Consider the following 21,701-nt stretch of genomic DNA (forward strand, 5'->3'; position numbering starts at 1 on the left):
TTTTAGCTGGAGTCTCACTCTGTCACCCAGGCTGGAGTGCAGTGGCACACTCATGGCCACCGCAACCTTGACCTGCTGGACTCAGGTGATCCTTTGGCCTCAGTCTTCCAGGAAGCTGGAATTACAGGCATACACCACTGTGCCCGGCTAACTTTTTCTATTTATTGTAAAGATGAGGTCTCGCCAAGTTGCCCAGGCTGGTCTTGAACCCATGGGCTCAGGCAACCCTCCCACCTCTACCTCTCAAAGTGCTGGGATTATAGGTGTGAGCCAGATCTCTTATTAATTCTACTTCTCAAGTTTTCTTTGTTTTTTATTTTTAATTCATTTTTGAGTCAGAGTCTCACTCTGTCACCCAGGCTAGAGTGCAGTAGCATGCTCACGGCCACCACAGCCAGGACCTGCTGGGCTCAGGCAATCTTTCCACTTTAGCTTTCTAAGTAGCTGTAACTACAGACATGTGCCACCCTGCCCAGCCAATTCTTTCATTTAGTTTAGAGATGTGATCTCGCCATGTTGCCCAGGCTGGTCTCAAACCCCTGGGCTCAGGTAATCCTCTTGCCTCCCCCTCCTAAGGGGTGGGGATTACAGGTGTGAGCCACCACACCCAACCCCAAGTTTTCTTTAATATCCCTGCTTATTTTTAAAGATGTATTGATTTCATGATATAAGAAGTTTGATATTTAAAGGAGAACACTGAGATCAGCCGGCAAAATGTCCAGTTGTATAGCTACTATGTGAGTGACTCTGTCTACTGTATAGTGGACAAAAGACTCATGAACAATCTCAAACTCACTGAATTATATAAAGATACTTCTTATCTTCTTCTCCACAGCACTGTCTTTTTAACCTTGAAATCACTGATACTAAAAAAAACAAGTGGTACATCAGAACCCAAATATGGATGCCTGGACCCCATCAGAACCAAAATATGGATGCCTGGACCCCTGCCCCCAACCTTTTATGTTTGATCCTAGAAGGCCATGTCCAGGCATATTAGTTTTTCAAATGTTGACATATGAACCTAATATATAACTCTGAATAAAAATATATTCTTCTAGGCCAGGCACGATGGCTCACGCCTATAATCCCAGGCCTTTGGGAGGCTGAGGTGAGAGGATTGCTTGAGCCCATAGATTTGAGACCAGCCTGGGCAACTTGGTGAGACCGCATCTCTACAATAAATAAAAAACTTAGCTGGGTGTGATAGCGCGTACCTGTAGTTCCAGCTACCTGGAAGGCTGAGGCAGAAGGATCGCCAGAGCCCAGCAGGTGGACGCTGGGGTGGTTGTGAGCGTGCCACCACACTCCAGCCTGAGCGACAGAGTGAGACTCCAACCCCCTCCCCAAAAGTGTGTGTGTGTATATGTGTATATATTCTTCCAGATGAAAACGATAAATAACTACTATTCATTTAGATCCACTATATATAACTGTTAATATACAGTGGTGCTTTTCTTTTCTCTCATTTAAATCCTTCAATGATTCTAACAGATTTCACCATTTTACATATCAACCAGATGCCTTGTCTATGCTACACAGAGCTGAAATTCCAACTCAGACATGTCTGACTCTACACTATGTGCTCTCTCTGCTACACCTCAGGCCAGCCCAATATGGAAAATAATGAAAATTAAAGAACAACCAAGGCCAGCTCTGTGACCACCTGTTACATGTCTGTGCACACACTTAGTATTCAAACTAATTGCAGCAAGCATAAACAAAGCCAGTCCTTCTTTAGTGCATGCACTATTAGTAGCGATGCAAGCAGGCAGGGTTAGGGGGCCGGTTAGTAACAGGCATTAGTGCACAAATATGATCAAGTAGCAAAAATGCTTTGGCCAATCAGGTGCCTTTTCCTTACCATTAAATATTCCAATTTCAGTTCTTACTGAATATGGCAGGTCATACATCTAAATTATTTAATAAAATATTTAAATTAGAATACTCTTTGCTAAAATCTATTATTTCAAAAGCAGTAAGATGCAAACTCTTTTACTTGGGAATTAAAACCCTACTGTTCTCCAGAGCCACAATTAAGAGAAGATTAAAAATAACACCAGAATCCTTCCGTTCTCCAGTGCTGGTGCTGAGTTTCCAGAAGTTGGCTGCCAAACCTACTTGGCAGCAATCATCTCCCCCAAGAGTTTATCAAAATCCCTTAAGCCAACTCTTTAAGACTAAGTGCTCTAAATGAATAACCTGTTTTCAGGAATTTATCTATCTAAAGTTTTCCAAGTGAAAACATGATGTCATAATAAATAAATTGCACAAGGAAGTTACATTTTTTTCTTCCTGGAAAGCCATGGACTATATCCATGAATGGTTAAGAGCAGCATGCTCAACACTAGCAAATTCATAAATTCTGAATGCTGGCCTTCTGTGTATTTCCAATGGCAGTCCAGGAGATTTTAAGATATTAATAGTTAATTATGTAACACAAAGATAATTGTAGTGTCCTCGAATTTCTTGAGTTAGGAGAATTCATGGCATAGATTGGTTTTTAAATATTTAGTTAATATCTCAAGGAAAAGTATCTTTAAAGTAAAATTTCACTTATCTAATAACTATAAAGTACAGTGCTTTTTTTTTGAGTTGGAGTCTCACTCTGTTGCCCAGGCTGGAGTGCAGTGGCATGCTCACGGTCACCGCAGCCTCAATCTGCTGGGCTCAGGTGATTCTTTTGCCTCAGCCTTCCAAGTAACAAAACTAAAGGCATGTACCACCATGCCCAGCTAATTTTTTGATTTACTGTAGAGGCGAGGTCTTGTTAAGTTGCCCAGGCTGGTCTCGAACCTCTGGGTTCAGGCAATCCTCTTGCCTCCACCTCCCAAAGTGCTAGGATTATAGGTGTGAGCCACTATGCCTAGCAAGTACAGTACATTACAATATTGTAGCAGATCAGTAAAATGATTTTCTGGAATTAACATACTCCAGGTAACAATGGTATTAAAGAACAGGCATAATTCTGGTCTGTAGTCTTTTACCCAGCTAAAAGGAAAGCTCTAGGAATAAAATTTTGATGTGTTACAAGTATGATATTGTGAAATCAATCATACCTGGGCCCTCCCACTGTTTTAAAGGTTTCCCTCTTTTGGTTTCTACAAGAAAGTCTTACTCAGATCAAAACTGTGAACACTGGCTAAGGAGTCCACAAAAGGATTAAGGCTCAGATCAGCTGATTAAAGCAACTGTATGCATAATGAAAGCCTTATGCCGTCCACATGGGAACCCAAAGGGCAGATTTAGATGAGCTCACAGTGCCTTTTTAAAAGCTCCTATGGTTTAATTAAGCAAAAAGTAAGCAGGCTAGAATGCAAAAGAATTACAAGGAATTCAGTGTAGGATCTTTGGGGGAAGAATTTTTTTTTTGGTCCTGAGAATTTTATATACCAAATTAAGAAGCTCCATGCAGTTAACTTGCACTTAAGATGCAAAAATTAAAAATTAAAGCTCAAGACACAAAGGACACAATTTTTTGTGCTAACTGTACCCAAGTCCTCTCTGGTAAGATGCTGATGAGTCAATCAATGACAGGTAAATGACATTGGGAGAAGTGGAACGCTGGTAAGAGGCTTACCCAAAAGAAGATTTTCTTAGTATCTTACCCCAGTGGCTAGGAATTGGGCTCTCAATCTACTGACATGTACCTCTTGAATTCGGAGCATTGCAGCTCAAAGTGCTTCGATAAAAACAAAAGGAATGTCTACATGCTACAGAATGGATGGCCCATTGACTGCCATGGCATGGGTCAAATGGCCACTCCTGAGCACAAAGTCAAAAGCACATATTCAAAACAGGCTAAGCAGGAGCATTTGGAGCTGTGTGCAAGCTGCTTGGGGGAGTTACAGACCTTAATCCTGGAAACCTTCCCCACCTGTGAGGGCACTAGGAAGGGCATCTATTGGGAAACAAACAAACAGACAAACCATTGTGGCTTTGTTGTTTTCAAAATAAAAACTCTGGTGTCATCAGAAAAAAGTTACTAGCTATTTATAACACATACAAATTATGTATTCTATTCCTGAAAAATGTTACCAAAAGATTATTTTTAGAGTCGGTTAATTCTTATCCCTTGGGGTAGCAGTTTTGGGTGTATCCTTGCTCATTTTCAGCTGAGAAGTCACTCACTATGGTTGGAGAGTCCGGATATACTTCAGTCTCTTTTTAAAAAATGCCTCCACTTATATCTATCTTTAAATAGTAAATTAGAGCATTTGGGATAGAAATTTTTTAAAAATCATAATAAAAATTAAATTTTATTTTATTCATCTATTATAATTAAATAAAATGATCTAGAGACTGCCCATTAAAAATGTCCCATAAGGTAGCCTACCAAAATCTGTATTACCACCACTCCAAAACAGGTTTCCAATGGAATTACAGGAAAATCTTGATCCTTCCATCCTAAACTATTAGAAGATGGTACTCTGATAGGATCATGTTCTGAGATCTCCCTTCCCAGAGCATCCAATTTGGCATAAATCATGTTTCTTATAGTTATTCCCGAAATTCTTCACTTACTTTGAACATTTGTACTCTTAGAAGGAAAATAAGCATTTCCATGAGGAATTCACTAAGACATGAATTTCATGCTCATGTTGTACAATACCTCCCACCTGGATAAAAAGTCATTATATTCAGAAAAATGCAAATGTGGTTAGCTCTTAAGATACATAATACAATCAGAGGTCAGCAAACTTTCAGGGCCAGGTAGAAAATACTTACAGCTTTGTGGGTCATACGATCTCTGTCACGACTACTCAACTGTTTCAGCACTAAAGCAGCCATAGACAAAATGTTAACAAATGGGCACATCTGTGTTCCAATAAAACCTTCATTACAAAAACTGGCTGGAGACCAGGTTTGGCCTGTAGGTGTAGTTTGCCACCCTGAAGTTTGCTATAAATCAAAGCCTAAATGAAGGGAGTAGTACAAAAGCAATGTAGAGCAGACGAGGGAATATGGGCATTGGTTTCCTACTTACCTGTTACTATTTTGGAAGCTGTTGAGGCTGCATTGGAGAGGTGGCCATCCCCGGCTGAGTGGGCACCAGGAGGATGGGGGGGTGGGGGCATACTGGGTCGGTTCCTCGGCTTTGGTACTGGTCTCGGTCTCGGTAAGGTTCCAGAATACGGCTGCGCAGTTTCAGGGTTACTCCCGGCCTGGGTTTGAGAAGCTGGCAGGCCAGGATTCTGCTTTCCTAAGGGCGGAGTACTGGGGGGTGTTGGAGTCTGGGGAGGGGTGTGAGATGGCTGCTCAAGTCCATGCTCACCAGGCAATGCCACGGGGACGGGAGGGCCCTGGCTACTCGGTTTGGCATGCATCAGCGGCGTGGCCTGGGTCGGGGGCTGCGGTGGAGGATGATTGGGAGCTTGGATTGGAGACAGGCTGCTGGAGTACCTCCGGGGTGCAGAGAGCTGGGAGGGCTGGGAGGGCTGGCCTGGAGACTGGCCTGTGTGCTGGGTGGGAGGAGAGGGGCTTCGAGTAGGTGGCTTTGGTGACAGACTGGGTGGATGCTGAGATGTTCCTGAAGAACTCTGGCCCCCAGGATGGCCAGGAGGTGGGTTGCCCGGTTTTGGAGGTGCCGGAGCAGGTTTTTTAACAGCTGCACAAAGGAAGAAAAATACCTTTCAGTAAGAACAGCACAGTGGCAGCCAACACTACAGCGGCCAAGAGTCCAAGGCTAACCTCACCAGTAAAAAGCCACGCTTGGCATCCCATATCCCCGATGGGATGTGGTCAGGAGGCATCTTAATTTGTGTCTTCGTTCCCAGAACCATCAGCCCCAGTCTGTCAGCAGAACATCTGACAAATGCAAATTGAGGGACTTTCTTCAAAATGCCTGACCAGAACCCCCCAAGACTGTCAAGATCTTGAAAAAACACAAAAACTCTAAGAATCTGTCATAGAACAGAGGAGACTAAAAAGATATGATGACTAAATGCAATGTGGTCTCTTGGATAAGATCCTTGGACAGGAAATAGACATGAATGGGAAAACTAGAAAAATCTACACAAAAGATCAGGTTTAGTTTATAGTCATGTGCCAGTGTTGGTTTCTTAGTTGTGATAAATGTACCTTGGTGATGTAAGACTAATATTAACAACAGGGGAAACTGGGTGATGAGCATATGAGAACTCTCAGCATTACCTCTGCAACCTTTCTATACATCTAAAACCATTCCAAAATAACAAATTTATCTAAAAAATTAAGTACATTATACACACACAGGCCAGGAGTGGTGGCTTACACTTGTGATCCCAGCACTTTGAGATCCCAGGATTGCCTGAACTCAGAGGTTCGGAATCAGTCTGAGCAACTTGGTGAGATGCTGTCTCTACGGTAAATAAAAAAATTGGGGCAACCCCTTCGGGTCCCCTCCCACTGTTGGAGCTTTTCTGACCTCTCAATAAATCCTGCTTTCTTAAACAAAACAAAACAAAACAAAAACCCGTATGGTGGGACAAGTCCAGCTATTTAGAAGGCTGAGGCAGAAGGATTGCCTGAGCCCAGCAGGTTGACACTGCAGCAGCCATGATTTTTTAAAATGTTTCATTTTTGGTTCTAAGCAACATTCATTGTAAATTCATGCTGAATAAAATATTTCTGACATTTACGTGTGCAGAGGAATTAGAAGCATGGGAACAGTGTCACAAAGTGGGGGACCAAATCTCACATTGGGACAGGGCTGGGAGAAAGGGAAGCCATGTCTAAGACCACCTAAGACATGCAGGGAAGTTGGGGGCAGGAGAGGAAAACAAGGATCAAACTCATTCAGTGAGGAAGCCTGGATCTGTGATTTCAGGAAGCAGGAGACTTCTAATGTGGCTATGAGGAAGAGTCTTAATCCAAAAATAGGACTAATGAACCCAGGTAGAGAATACTAATTTCCCTGAAGGATCAGTTGAGATACCACGAAGACGACAGCAGCCCTGAGGAGAGGATGGCCTTAAGAAGTCTGGAAACAAGCAGTGTACCCAAACTGGCCTCCTGGTCTATAACATGTAGAAAGTCCACTAACATCTGTGTAGTGCTTTATAAACACAGTGCTTTCACGGACAGACATATTGAATTTATTACACAATCCCCCTTGAGTAGGCATTTTTATTTACACTCTACGTGTGTAGGAATTGAATTAGAAAAGGTCAAATTAATGGCCTTTAACCAGTTATGCAGATTTAGGGAAAATTTAGAACAAACTTTGGAGTCCAGAGCCTTTATCAAGACCAGATCACTCAATATAGCCCTCTGGGAATCCTCCCTTCCTGTGGCCATTGCCACCCCTCCAAGTGGGCCTCCTCACTCCGCAAGCATTACTGCACTAGTCAGCTGGGCCTCCACCATGGCCAGTTCAGTCTCCTGAAAACACTGTTCCAGCGCCCATCCTGGTGCTATAGGGCACCCACCTCTGCCTTTCCTGGCTATCTACCTGCTTCTCTCTCTCTTTTAAAAAATTTTTAAAATTTTACTGTAAAGATGTGGAGTACAATTCAAGATTAGGTATACAAGTGGTCACCATACAAGTAAAGTTTAGGCCTTCCTTTGTTCCCCACGTGATCTGTTTGAGATCAGGCTTATTAATGTTGTTTTTCCCCCCACCCCTACCCCAGCAGTATCCCACTATTGCCAATCCCTTTCTTATACTATTATGGTAAATGTTTAGGGTCTGCTTATGAGTGAGAATATGAGGTACTATATTCTTTGTTTCTGTGATAGATCACTGAGTATGATATGCTGCGAAGTCCATATGTTTGTCCTTCTTTATGGTTGTGTAATACTCCACTGTGTATATGTACCACATTTTTAAAATCAAGTCCAGTCACCTGCTTCTCACTAGAGCTTGGGCACACCCCTTGCAGGCAGTCAGACCAGCATCTATATGATTGGCCATTACAATGCATTTATAACGTAGATGTACATTTACAGGTGAGAATTCATTTACAGGGGTGACAGGAGCTTGGTCAAAGAGAGAGGGGCAAAGGTTCTGACGCAGTGAGCAAGCAGGAGGTAGGGTCACCGGCTGCTGTTCCCAGGGTCAGTGGCAGCCCTCACACCTCTCTCTGTATGAGCATCTCCATTCGGACCATGATTCTCAGTGAACACACATTTTTATTTTGTACAGCATTGCCCGTAAGCACAAGTCAACAACTGAAGAACTGAGCTTTTTTTTTTAAGTTGGAGTCTCACTCTGTCACCCAGGATGGAGGGCAGTGGCACACTCCTGGCCACCACAGCCTCAACCTGCTGGGCTCAGGAGATCTTTCTGCCTCACCCTTCCAAGTAGCTGGAACTACAGGCAAGAGCCACCATGCCCGGCTAATGTTTTGATTTATTGTAGAGATGAGGTCTGGCCAAGTTGCCTAGGCTGGTCTCGAACCTGTGGGTTCAGGCAATTTTCTTATTTTGGTCTCCCAAAGTGCTGGGATTATAGGCATGAATCACCACATCCAGTCAAACTGAGCTTTTTTATGGGAAAAAAAACCCCTGGTTCTTATGGGGTTTATTGAGCCTCCAGTGAAGCACTTGCATAGAGATTCCAAGAGAATTCTACTTATGCATGATTTTTGTCATGCTTGGTCTAAGTTCCTGACCCTGGAGTAAGAGATATGACTTCCCTGTATGATGCCATTGCTCATGCTGGCCTCTGGCAGAGCTCTCAGAGTCTATTTACCTGCCCCTCTCTGTGAGGGTCAGCCCACAGGTCACCTTGCCTTATCACTGGTGTCAATAGTCTACGTAATATTATGTACTTGGTTATATGAGTGGCCTTATAATTTTTTTTCTAAGGATTTATCATGTCTATACTTAATCATTCCAACTGAATTGGAAGTTTTCCTTTCCTTTCTTTTTTTCCTTTTTGAGTAGGATTCTCACTGTCAGTCATGTTGGAGTACAGCAGCACACTCACGGCCACTACTACCTCGACCTGTTGGGCTCAGGCAATCCTTCTGCCTCAGCTTTCCAAGTAGCTGGAACCACTATGCCTGGCTAATTTTTTTTTTTTTTTTTTTTGTAGAGATGAGGTCTTGCCAGGTTGCCCAGGCTCGTCTCGAACCCCTAGGCTCAGGCAATCCTCTCACTCCGGCATCCCAAAGTGCTAGGATTATAGGCATGAGCCCCCACACCTGGCAAACTGGAAGTTTTTCAATGGCAACACTGTTATTTGTTCTATTTCCCCAGCTTTGGTTACAGAGAAGATGATTAAAAGAGTATGGACTTAGAATTCTATTCTTTCCTGCATGCAAAATGCACTTGCGGCTGGGCATGATGGCTCAAGCTTGTAATCCCAGCACTTTGGGAGGCCAAGGCAGGAGGGTCACTTGAGCTGAGGAGTTTGAGACCATCCTGGACAACACAGTAAGGCCTCATCTCTACATAAAATTAAAAAATTAGCCGAGCACAGTGGCATGTGCCTATAGTCCCAGCTACTTGAGAGGCGAGGTGGAAGGATCACCTGGGCCCAGGAAGTGGAGGTTATAGTGAGCCATGATCGTGTCACTGCACTTCAGCCTGGGCGACAGTAAGACACCAACTCAAAAAAATAAAATGCACTTGTTGTAACAAATCTACCTGTTTCTTAAGCTACTAAAAACTACAAGTCACTTTGTAGTGAAGATCATCCACACTCAATAAGTGTAGTTCACATGGAATTTAATTGGCTTGAGAAACATCTCTATTGAATCATGTCCCTTTTAAGACCACTGTTTCTTATTCTAGGCACTGGTGACATCTGGGTCAGATAATTCTTTGTTGGGAAGGCTGTCCCATGCACTGTCGAATGTTTACCAGCATTCCTGATCTCTATCCACTAGATGCCAGCAGTATTCCTCTCTCTACCTGTAACAACCAAAAAGGTCCCTAAACATTACCAAATGTTCCAGTGTGGGGCAAGATCACCACCAGTTTTTCTAAACCTAAGAAGCACTTAGAGCTCCTAGATGCACAAATTTTTCTTGAGTGCCCACTCTGTGACAGGTACATACAAGGCTAGAAATATGGAGGTACATGAGTCAAATTAGCTTCCAGTTCACTATGAGATCCTTGGTGAGACTGGTGATAAGTGAAAAAACAGATTTAAAAATTTCAGATTGAGAAAAATGCTTCGAAAGAAAGAGTGATATGCTAGAGAATAATTTGTATGTTCATGGGGATGGCAGATGGTCACTAATTCAGACTGGATGGTCAGGAAATGACCTCTGAGCTGAGACCTGAATAATAAGCAGGAACTGCATGAAGATATGGGACAGAATGTTCTGGAAGCCCCAAGGGAGACATGAGCTTGGCTAATCCAAGAAACAAAGAGGAGAGTATGATGAGAGAGAGAAGAACAGAATAAGAGATGGGCTCAGAGGCAGGCTCTGGCCAGACCACAGAGAACCCTGGGTGGGAGGCTAGCATGGAAACCATTGAAGAATTTAACCAAGAGATGACATAATCTGCTTGGGGTTTTAAAGCAACTCCCCTGGCTGCTGGGTGGAGGACCACAGGGGAGACAAGTGGGAGCAGTTCAGTATGTTAATCAGACCCAGAGAGCCCTGACCTCAATTCAGAGACTACAGTGACTCTCAGAACTGCAAAGCCAGTAAGTACAGAGGCTGTGATGGTTCCCAAAAAGAGAGAGGACTTAGAATACCAGATCCCTGGGAAACCAGGAGTGTTCCTGGAGAAGTGATTCTTTGTTAAAGTTTTGTAGCTCCTAAGGAAAACATATTCTTAAATGTTTGCTTTTCTGTTCCCTCGTTTTTCCTTGCTCTTTAATGGTTTTTCTCTTGAACAACTGATTTTCCTGCTTGCCTTTGAATAACAGATGAAAAAGATCTGCCCAAAAATCTCACCAGCTAAATCCTTGCATTAACTCAAGGAGGTTTATACATCTTTCCCCAAGAGCGAGAAGGAAGGGGGGCTACTTACCTCGTCTCAAGGTATGCGGGCTAGGCCCAGCAGCATTGTGAGTTGGGCCCACAGAGAGCTGGTGGGAGCCAGCAGCTGCCTGGGGTTGATTTGGGCCAGAGGCCATCTGACTGCTGTTTCTTCCTGGTGCAGGTACAGCGGCAGGTGCAGGTACAGCGGCATATACAGGGTCCTTGGGTTTAGGAGGACTAAGAGAAGTAAAAACCAAGTTAGGTGTCAGACATTTCCAGCTGGAAGAGCTAAACACACTGAACTATAAAATATAAGATTCCAAGCAGAGTTTCCACAGGCGAGGAGATGATGTGAAATTTCAAATAATTGACACTGGGCTGAAAAGCTAATTTTACTTGATGCCAAGAACTACTTTTTTTCCTTTTTTTCTAATTAAAGGACGGCATCTTGCTATGTTGCCTGGACTGGCCTTGAACTCCTGAGCTCACGTGATTCTCCTGCCTCAGCCTCCCAAGTATCTGGAACTACAGAACTACTTATTTTATGAGATTCATTCCATCAGACTGGCCTCCAAGCACTCTGCCACGACAACATCATGAAAGAGACTATTTCAAAGCAACTAACAATACATTGCAAGTTCTCCTGTGCTTACTTAAATTGGGAAGTATTTAATATCATAAAAGGGCTTTTGGGTGTTGACATATACAAAACTAAACAAAAGTTATGGTAAGATAAGACTCCAAATTATAAAGTGCTTGGTTATAAAAAATTTGAACTTGAGGAAAGAGAAACTCTGAAAGGCTAAACGGTTACTCAAAATCCAGAGTCAATAGTAGCAGGAAAAAGATCAGAACTCATGCTTTCTGGTCTACAACTTATATAAACATTACACCTACATTTTGTCAAGGTCAACAAAGAGTGAATGCCATTAGTGAAATGTACACAGAAATATCCACAGAATACAGCATTAAAAAACAAAAAGCAAATTGATAACTGATACTCCAAATCATTGTCTTAAATAATGTATTAATATTTAGCACTGATCAAACAAATTGAATGTCATGAGGAAATGAAAATGTGTGAATTTACTTATTTTTTTCCCCAAACAAAAAAAGTTAAACAGAGACATGAATGAGGCAGTAGTTGCAGAAAAGCCAACATGGAGCCTGTGATGTGTAAACGAAGCCCTGCAAAGTTTGAAGCCTTAATTCTTCTTAACAGAAAAGAAACTTTTCCAAACTAAGGGAGTAAAAAGGAACTGAGGAATGCACAAAGCACTCAGAATCCAGCTCTGTTAACAAAACAAGATGCCGACCTCATAAGCAACTGCACAGACTCCGAGGCTCCCCCTCGCACACCCCCAGGGTGATAAAAGGAGGGAGTCCTCCCAAGGCAAATTCATCTCTCCATGTGAGGAAAAACGTGTGGATAAACAGGCTGTCCTTGTTTTATGTACATTTATTTTTACTTCACATATGATCATACGTGCTTTGTAGGTGGCCAACACTGAGGAAATGACAATAGAAATATTAGCACAGCCGGGTGCAGTGGCTCATGCCCATAATCCCAGCACTTTGGGAGGCTGAGGTGAGAGGATTGCCTGAGGCCATGGGGTTGAGACCAGCCTGGGCAACTTGGCCAGACCTCATCTCTAAAACAAACAAACAAACAAACAAACAAACAAACAAAAAAATTGGCCGGGCGTGGTGGTGTGTGTCTGTAGTTCCAGATACTTGGAAGGTTGAGGTGGAAGGTTCACCTAAGCCCAGCAGGTCGAGGCTGTGGTGGCCATGAGCGTGCCACTGCACTCCAGCCTGGGCAACAGAGTGAGACTACAACTCAAAAAAAGAAAAGAAAAAGAAATGCTAGCACATACTCTGTGGCAGGACTCAATGTTACAGTAGCTGCCAGGTCTGCATCATGAGAGGTACCATCTGAAATACCTCTGACAGTCATTTCCTTGCATAACTGAATTAATGCCAATTAAACAGAAAGCTCAAGTACAAGGTGCCTCTCCTTAAAAGTTACTAGACATTTGCAGCCCACTCCAAGTGACTTAGCAAAAGAGCTTTCTAAGAAAATCTACCATCTTATTTTCTTCCTTGGACTCATGGGTCAACTCTCCTACAAGACTGAAAACTAGGTCTGGGGGAGTGGAGCCTTAGTCATCTCATGTGCTTAGTACACTGCCTGGCATAGATCAGTGACTCAGTAAATATGTTTGACTAAGTGAATGAATGTATGAGTGAATAAATAAATGAATGCCAGAAATACTACAATTTAACTTGCTACATTCAAATGCTTACTAGTTAGCATACTGAGTGACAACAAGAAAATAGTACATGAACACTGACAGGTACACATCAAACAGGTAAAAGAGATTTATAATACTGCTAGGTTATAAATAAATAAATAATATATATTTGTGTATTATACATTTATAAATAAATAATCCTGCAGTATTATAATAGATTATAAAATAGATTTATAATACCTATTGGCTTCCAGTTTCCAGCACCAAAGCAGTATGGCAAAGAGTGCAAACAAATGTTGCTTTCTTTTGAAAACAGAAAAGGAAGCAAGCAATTTGCAGCCTTTTTTCCCCTGTCCTTTGCTAACAGAAGGAGTGAAAGTGAATCTGGTTCACTCCATGCCAGAGTGATTTGGGTGTGAATGCCATGCCCAAAGGCTACCACCTACAAGAAGGCTGGGGTGTTCAGACTCCACTGCCAGCAGAAGTCGGCCTCCTTACCTGCCATCGCCTGGGCTCAGTCCCTGCTCCAGTATGCCTGCAGAGGAGGGGACAGTCCCACCCCCGGAGCTGCTTTCAGCCCTAGAGCTCTGGGGAAGGGGCTCTGGGCCAGCTGGCGCCAAGGTGCTGCCATCTGTAGGCGGGAGTGGTGGCTGGAAAGCAGGGGATATGTGCTTTCTATTTAGAGTGCCACCCCGCCGGTGGGCCTGGAAGTCCACAAGCTTCACACCAAAGCTACACAGAGAGAAGAAACAGTCAACACACCATGCAAGCCGACTACCGAGACAGAAGTCCGTCAGTTCACACATGTTAAAACCACACACGGGGACAGCCACCCAAGTTGCCCAGCAAGCAGCAAAGCGGCAAGGACCAGATAAAGGTCATCCCCATTACCAAGGCAAGCGATTCCAATTGGCTTTAAACCTGAGCAAAGCCAATGAACCTGATACTGATCAACATCTGATCAATTTGGGTGTGAGCAGCTGAAAGCAAACAGGCAGGCCTCACCTTAAGTGACATCATGCTAATGTGTTTATTCCCATACTGCCTAATTCCTATCTTAAATCTGTATTTGGGGAAATGAGTGCATAAACTTGAAAACATTTTTCGGTTCAAAAAATAAAACAGATAGCTGGCTCCCTAAGGTCATGTTGACTGGATCAGCTGGCAGGGAGAATCTATCCAGGCAGAGAACTGAGAAGTGTCTGCCATGTGCTAACTGGACTCAAAACACTGCACTTTGTAACTTAAAATATATGAAAGCTAATTTTGTTATAGATAGAATTTGTCATCAGGAAACACTATGGAATGTGTGCATGAGGGTTCAGATAAGTAAAATGTCTGGACAGAAGAAATGTGAATTTTGGAGTAATAGAATGAGAAAGTAAAGCATGTTCCTTTACTATGGGTAAAAAATCCAAAACAAAACAAACAAACAAAACACTCATCTCACTATAGAACTGGGCAATTAAAATAATGTAAAACTACTTCTAGCAATATTATTACATATATGCAAGAAAAGCATGTTACTTTCAACAGGCCTCTTAACTCTTTGCGATACTCGTCAGCATAGTGGCATTCTATCATACACACGTTACAAGTTAGCATCTGAAGACCAAAATCACAGATAGTCTTAATTACCCTTAAATTCCACAAATTGCCCATAGAGAATAGCATATACACACATACTGCTTTTCACTAAGTTCAACATGGCAATTTTTTTTCTCCTAGAATTAACAAATACTGAGTTTTCTCCAGCTGAATATCAAATTCAATGGTCGGCTTCCATTGTAATGCCAAGTTATACCAAAAATGTCTCTTTAAACACCAAATCACACAACTCACTGTGAGGGGTGGGTCGTTCTCATACTCAATCCTGAACAAAAGTACACACTATTTATTTATTTCTTTTCTCTTTTGTTTTCCCCAATCAAGTACATTTAGGTGAATTTGTAACATGTGCATGATGCTGTTCCACTGTAGGGCTTACCACAGACCATCAAGTTAAGCTTGAATGCATATGGTACGAGTGTTAACTAATGAGCTACATACCTACTTTATCATCAGATTAATGCTTGGAATGGCCTACAGCAGAATTCTGGAAACTATCTAAACTCTATCGGTCTTGGGTACACAGGGGGCCACTCTCAAATCCCAAATCCACTGAGCCAGTACCAGATATCACTGGTCACTGGTCTAACAAATGACATCTACTGCTGATTTGCAAGTGAATGGTCGAAACACACCTCTCCTTCTTCACTAAATCCCCTTCCATCACTGCCATGCTGGCTGGCCGTTTCCTCTCCAGGGTCCCCGAATCAGAGTCATTTCCAGTGTGAGATGAGTGATTAGAATTCGGGGTGGCGAGAGGTACAAATGCTTCTGATACGTTAAATTCCACCTCTGCAAGAGAAAATTAAACAAAAGCATGAGACATAGAACACAGAAGTCGAGGGAGCCCTAAGACACTTCCATTGGATCAGGAAAATCATTCTTCAGTCTGCAAGACTCCCCACTATTTCACAAGTGGAAGCCCCCCAGGCATTCTCATCGTTAAGAACGATTTGTAAAACCAATGGGAGGTAACATAAGAGAACAAGAGACAGAGGAGGGGATCCGAGTCAGAACATAAGTTACACAACTCTTCTGCTTTCCCTTTTGTGGAAACAAAAATCCTGGAATACAGAAGAGGATAATAATGAGCACAGAATGAACACAGAATGCTCAATGAGTACAGAATGTTCAAATCTTAGACAGAATGGTAATATTGATTCATCCTTCCAGTCTTTTCACTGGCAACTTCCATGAGGTGTGATTACTGACAATAAGAAGACAGTGATGAAGAAAAGATGGGCCCAGCCCTGATATAATGGGGCTTACATTCCAGGTATCATGGCTACAGGGCAGTTCTGGGGAAAGCAAGCATGGATTCCCAACACTTGCCCAACCAGCACCCCCCAGGGGGGCGATAGGAACCTTTGTGGATTTCAGGACTGTAATAAGCCTGGTTTGAAAATGTATTATCTACAGGATGAAATCCTAATTCTTTTTTTTGAGTTGGAATCTCATTCTGTCACCCAGACTGGAGTGCAGTGGCCACTCCGGTCACCGCAGCCTCGACCTGCTGGGCTCCGGTGATACTTCTGCCTCAGCCTTGCTACCACATCCGGCTGATTTTTTGATTTATTGTAGAGATGAGGTCTTGCCAAGTTGCCTGGGCAGGTCTTGAACCCATGGGCTCAGGCAATCCACTTGCCTTGGCCTCCCAAAGTGCTGGGATTACAGGCTGAGCCACCGAGCCCAGCCAACATCACCTCTTTACAAAGCAATCCCTGGTTCCCATTTCTGAGTTTGTCAAATCTTTCTTCATCCACCTATCTTATTTTTACTTATTTATTTATTTTATTTTTAGAGACAATGTTTTGCTTTGTCACCCATACTGGAGTGATCATAGCTCAGTATAGCCTCAAATTCCTGGGGTTAAGTGATACTCCTGCCTTAGCCCACCAAGTAGCTAAGACCACAGGCACATGTCACTAAGCCTGGCTAATTTTTTTTCATTTTTTAAAGAGATGGGATTTCACTATGTTGCAGCTGGTCTCAAACTCCTGGCTTTAAGCAGTCCTCCTATCTCAGTCTTCCAAAGTGCTAGGATTACAGGCGTGAGCCACTGTGTCTGGCTGCCATCTACCTATCTTCTAATTTGTCATGTACTATAATTTATCTGTTTATGTGGTTGTCTTCTCCAGTGGCCCAGTTCCTTCAAGGAAGACTGCATGTCTCACCAGCAAATATGTGGCATCTAGTGGGTATTCAATGAATATCAGTTGAATATGTTTCAGTGAGACTAACTGAAATACAATATAATATGATTACCATTATGTCAAAATACAAATGCAAATGAACAGAGTCTGGGGAAAAAAACACGAAAAACTGAAGCCAATTGTACAATCATGAAGGGATTACTGATGGATTTTTCCTCTTTAAGAAGGCTTTTATCCTCTTCTCATATTGCTTTGGCAGTCAATGAAAGTGAGTTGATAATTACCTTCAGGGAAGAACCAGTCAGCATGCTGGATAATGGGCTCGATCACTGCAACCACGTGGACAGAGGTAGCAGCTGCCATTTCAGCAAGCGTTCTGCAAAGGAAGTTCACAAAATTGAAATGCTTCCCCTAGGCAGCCTCTAATTTCTACAGGTTGTTATCAGGGCAATTTAATTATTTTCAAAGCATAAAAATTTTAAATACAAATGCAAAATCAAATTCACAAAGTCTTGGCCTATAAACAATCACCCCTACTTGCTTAGTTCACACTGTGGTAATTACAGTGTCCACTGCACTACAGGTTCTTTGAACAGTTAAGCCAATCAATACCAGTGTGTCAAATGCTGGTTTTAAATTTTGTTTTTTGAGTTGGAGTCTCACTCTGTCGCCTAGGCTGGAGTGCAGTAGCATGCTCACGGCCACCCCAGCGTCAACCTGCTGGGCTCTGGCGATCCTTCCACCTCAGCCTTTCAAGTAGCTGAAACTACAGGCATGCACTATCATGTCCAGCTAATTTTTTTGATTTATTGTAGAGAAGAGGTCTCGCCAAGTTGTCCGGGCTGGTCTTGAACCCGCAGGCTCAGGCAACCACTCACCTCAGCCTCCCAAAGTGTTGGGATTATAGACTGAGCCACTGAGCCTGAGCTTTTTTTTTTTTTTGAGTTGAGAGTCTGTCGCTCAGTTTGGAGTGCAGTGGCACGTTCCTGGTCACCGCAGCCTCCACCTGCTGGGCTCAGATGATCCTTCCACCTCAGCCTTCCAAGTAGCTGGAACTACAAGCACATGCTACCATGCCCGGCTGATTTTTTGATTTTATTTAACTTCATTTTTACAATTTGTTATGAAGTCTATTTTGTAAATGAAGACACTGGGTTCCCAAGAAACTTGGTCTCAGTTCTAACTGCCTCAGATCTCTCCCTTCTCTCCTATTATCACTTGGATTTCTTGTCCCACCAGAACATTTTCACCCCATTTTCCAACCAAAGAACAGTTCTAGCTCCTCTCAAATTCTAGTTTAAAATGCAAACTCTGCCTGCAAATTATCCTTCCCATCCCCCACATCCACCTGAGTTTTGGTCAGTCTTCATGCTTTAGAACCCTGCTAGATTCAGGAGGGACCTGTTCTCTCATGTCCTTTCTAATTTTTTTCTTTCTTTCTTTTTTTGAGTTGGAGTCTCACTCTGTCACCCAGACTGGAGTGCAATGGCCGCTCCCGGCCACCGCAGCCTAGACCTGCTGAGCTCCGGTGATCCTTCCGCCTCAGCCTTCCGAGTAGCCAGAATTACAGGCATGCGCTACCACGCCCGGCTGATGTTTTGATTTATTGTAGAGATGAGGTCTTGCTGCCCAGGCGGGTCTCGAACCCGCGGGCTCAGGCAATTCACTCACCTCAGCCTCCCAAAGGCGCGGGATTACAGGCTGAGCCACCGAGCCCGGCCCAATTTTTCTTTTTTAAAGACATACTATTTGTCCTTTGATTCACAAGACCTTTTCATGTATTCTGGATATTTGTGGAAGAACTTTTTCCTATTTAATGAATTCCTTTTGTTTAAGATGTTTTCTGACACATACGAGTTTCTGTTATTGAACCAAATCTATCAATTTTAAATTTATTGCTTTTTGTACTGCTTTTAGGCTTTTAGTTACCTTTGTATATCTATTTATCTTTATTTATTTACTTTTTGAGTTGGAGTCTCAGTCTGTCACTCAGGCTGGAGTGCAGTGACAGGATCATGGCTCACTGCAGCCTCGACCTCCTGGTCTCAGGTGATCCTTCCACATTAGCCTCCTGAGTAGCTGGGACTACTGGCGTGTACCACCATGCCTGGCTGATGTTTAATTTTTGGTAAAGACAAGGTCTCACCACATTGCTCAGACTGGTCTTGAACTCCTGGGCTCAAGCAGTCCTCCTGCCTCAGCCTCCCAAAGTGCTAGGATTATAGGCATGATTCATCATGGTCAGTCTACTTATCTTTAATTTTGCTTTATATTATTAGATTTTTATTTTATTTTTCTGAGTTGGAGTCTCACTTCATTGCCCAGGCTTGAGTGCAGTGGTACACTCACGGTCACCCCAGAGTCGATCTGCTGGGCTCCAGCGATCCTTCTGCCTCAGCCTTCCAAGTAGCTGGAACTATAGGCGCGTGCTATCATGCCCAGCTAATTTTTTATTTATCGTAGAGATGAGGGCTCGCCAAGTTGTCCAGGCTAGTCTCAAACCCATGGGTTCAGGCAAACCACTCACCTCAGCCTTCCAAAGTGCTGGGATTATAGCCTGAGCTACTGAACCCGGCTTACTATTAGATTTTTAAATATAATCTTCTAAATATAAATGCTTTCTGATACAAGACAGGGCATACATGAGTAAGTGAATGAAAAAAAGACTTTGAAATTCATACAGTCACTGTACTTTATTTTTTTTGAGTTGGAATCTCACTGTCCCCCAGACTAGAGTGCAGTGGCCGCTCCCGGCCACCGCAGCGTCCACCTGCTGGGCTCCGGTGATCCTTCTGCCTCAGCCTTCCAAGTAGTTGGAACTACAGATGCACACTACCACGCCCGGCTAATTTTTTTGATTTATTGTAGAGATGAGGTCTCGCCTGCCCAGGAGGGTCTCGAACCCGCGGGCTCAGGCAATCCACTTACCTCAGCCTCCCAAAGGCGCAGGATTACAGGCTGAGCCACCGAGCCCGGCTGAAATTCATACAGTCACTGTACTTTTAATGGCAACTTGAATGGTTCATCATTTTACAAAGTTGACTGGCAGGAATGGAAGGCAGGGAAGGGATGGTTAAGGATACAGGCTCAGTAACTAGCACTTGGGCGTAACCTTTAGCAAATTATTTGTCCTCTCTAAGATCCAGCATCCTCATCTGCAAAAATGAGGACAATAGTACCTGCTTCAAAAGGTTATTTGTAGCCAGGTGCAGTGGCTCACACTTGTAATCTCAGCACTTTGGTAGGCCAAAGTGAGAGGACTGCCTGAGTTCAAGGGTTCGAGACCAGCCTAGGCAACTTGGTAAGACCTCATCTCTACAATAAATCAAAAAATTAGCCGAGTATGGTGGTGCATGCCTGTAGTCCCAGCTACTTGGAAGGCTGAGGCAGAAGCATCGCCTGAACCCAGCAGCTTGAAGCTGAGGTAGTCATGAGCATGCCACTGTACTCTAGCCTGGGTGACATAGTGAGACTCCAACAACAACAAAAAAGGGCTGGGATCAGTGGCTCACGCCTGCAATCCCAGAACTTTGGGAGGCTGAGGTGAGAGGATTACCTGAGCCTAGGGATTCGAGACCAGCCTGGACAACATGGTGAGACTTAGTCTCTATAATAAATAAACAAACTAGCTGGGCATGTGGCTCATGCCTGTGGTTCTAGCTACTTGGAAGGGTGAGGTGGAAGGATCACTCGAGCCCAGCAGGTTGAGGCTGTGGTGGCTGTGATCCTACCACTGCACTCCAGCCTGGGTGACAGAGTGGGACTCCAACTAAAAAAAAAAAAATTATTTGTGAAGACTAAGTGAGGTCGATCCCCCTGAACCATCTCCTCTATTCAGTCCTCATTTCTCAATGCCAGCAAAATTATCTCTCTAAATGCAATTTAATCAAGTCATTCTTCTGCTTAGGAACCTTGATGACTCCCCCATGACCCCAAAATAAGTATCAAACACCTCAGCAGGATATGTGAGGCTCTTCATAACCGGGCTCTGGCCTTCCCAGTTAGAGTCTTATCTTCCTTATCTTCAGGGTTGTCAAGAGACCATGACACCCCTGAATGCTGGCCCTTTTATGCCTGCGATGCCCTGGACCATGCAGATCCCAGCTGTAGGAATCCACTAACTCGTCAAGGGACACCTCAAGTGCCACTTCCTAACCAGAACTTTCCTTGAATTTCTCAGCCTGAATTAAGTTCCTTCATCTGTGTTGCCATCATACTTTATAATATCTATGATATTAAGGGTGGCAGCATATGCCATCCCAAAATATGCCCCTTTGGCATAAGGATTATCTTGAGTTAAAGGCACTTGAAAAACATCGGATGCAAGAAAGGTGCTCCAACAGGAGATAAACTATCACATGAAAAGTGGCCTATTTACATGAGGAGGAAAGAAACATTCTTAGCAACAGAGACAGGGAATTGAGGCTGAGAGACATCTCTATAAACAAACTTTGTTAAACTAATCCTTATCTATCTTCCTAGTATTTTCTTCACAATTAGCTCCCCTAGCTCAAGCCCCTCTGTCTTGTCACGTTTTCATAATTTACTACTTTTTGTCTGAGTTAGTATATAAGCGTTTGGCTCTAATTGCTTCATTGGGTCTTCATTTTCCTATGGGGGCTTCTATGTACATGTAAAAATTTCCTATAAATCTGTTTAACGGCGGGGCTCGGTGGCTCAGTCTGTAATCCCGTGCCTTTGGGAGGCTGAGGTGAGTGGATTGCCTGAGCCTGTAGGTTCGAGACCCGCCTGGGCAGCGAGACCTCATCTCTACAATAAATCAAAAAATCAGCCGGGCATGGTAGCGCATGCCTGTAATT

General features: G+C 43.3%; 1 protein-coding gene across 2 annotated transcripts in view; it reads right to left on the minus strand.

Annotated features, from left to right (window-relative positions):
• ARHGAP17 (Rho GTPase activating protein 17) overlaps positions 1-21,701 on the minus strand; it is a 59,587-nt gene that overhangs the window by 7,068 nt on the left and 30,818 nt on the right. The window contains exons 14-18 of one of the 2 annotated variants that reach the window (XM_008070491.1): positions 17,166-17,257; positions 15,364-15,520; positions 13,619-13,852; positions 10,915-11,102; positions 4,988-5,608 (exon numbers count right to left, since the gene is read on the minus strand). In XM_008070491.1, coding sequence (XP_008068682.1) covers positions 4,988-5,608; positions 10,915-11,102; positions 13,619-13,852; positions 15,364-15,520; positions 17,166-17,257 — 1,292 coding nt within the window. The remainder of the gene's footprint in view (positions 1-4,987; positions 5,609-10,914; positions 11,103-13,618; positions 13,853-15,363; positions 15,521-17,165; positions 17,258-21,701) is intronic. The other variant, XM_008070493.1, reaches the window with a different exon arrangement.

This window comes from Carlito syrichta, unplaced genomic scaffold, assembly GCF_000164805.1.
Source record: "Carlito syrichta isolate Samal-C Ts95f unplaced genomic scaffold, Tarsius_syrichta-2.0.1 Scaffold313449, whole genome shotgun sequence".
Lineage (NCBI taxonomy): Eukaryota > Metazoa > Chordata > Mammalia > Primates > Tarsiidae > Carlito > Carlito syrichta.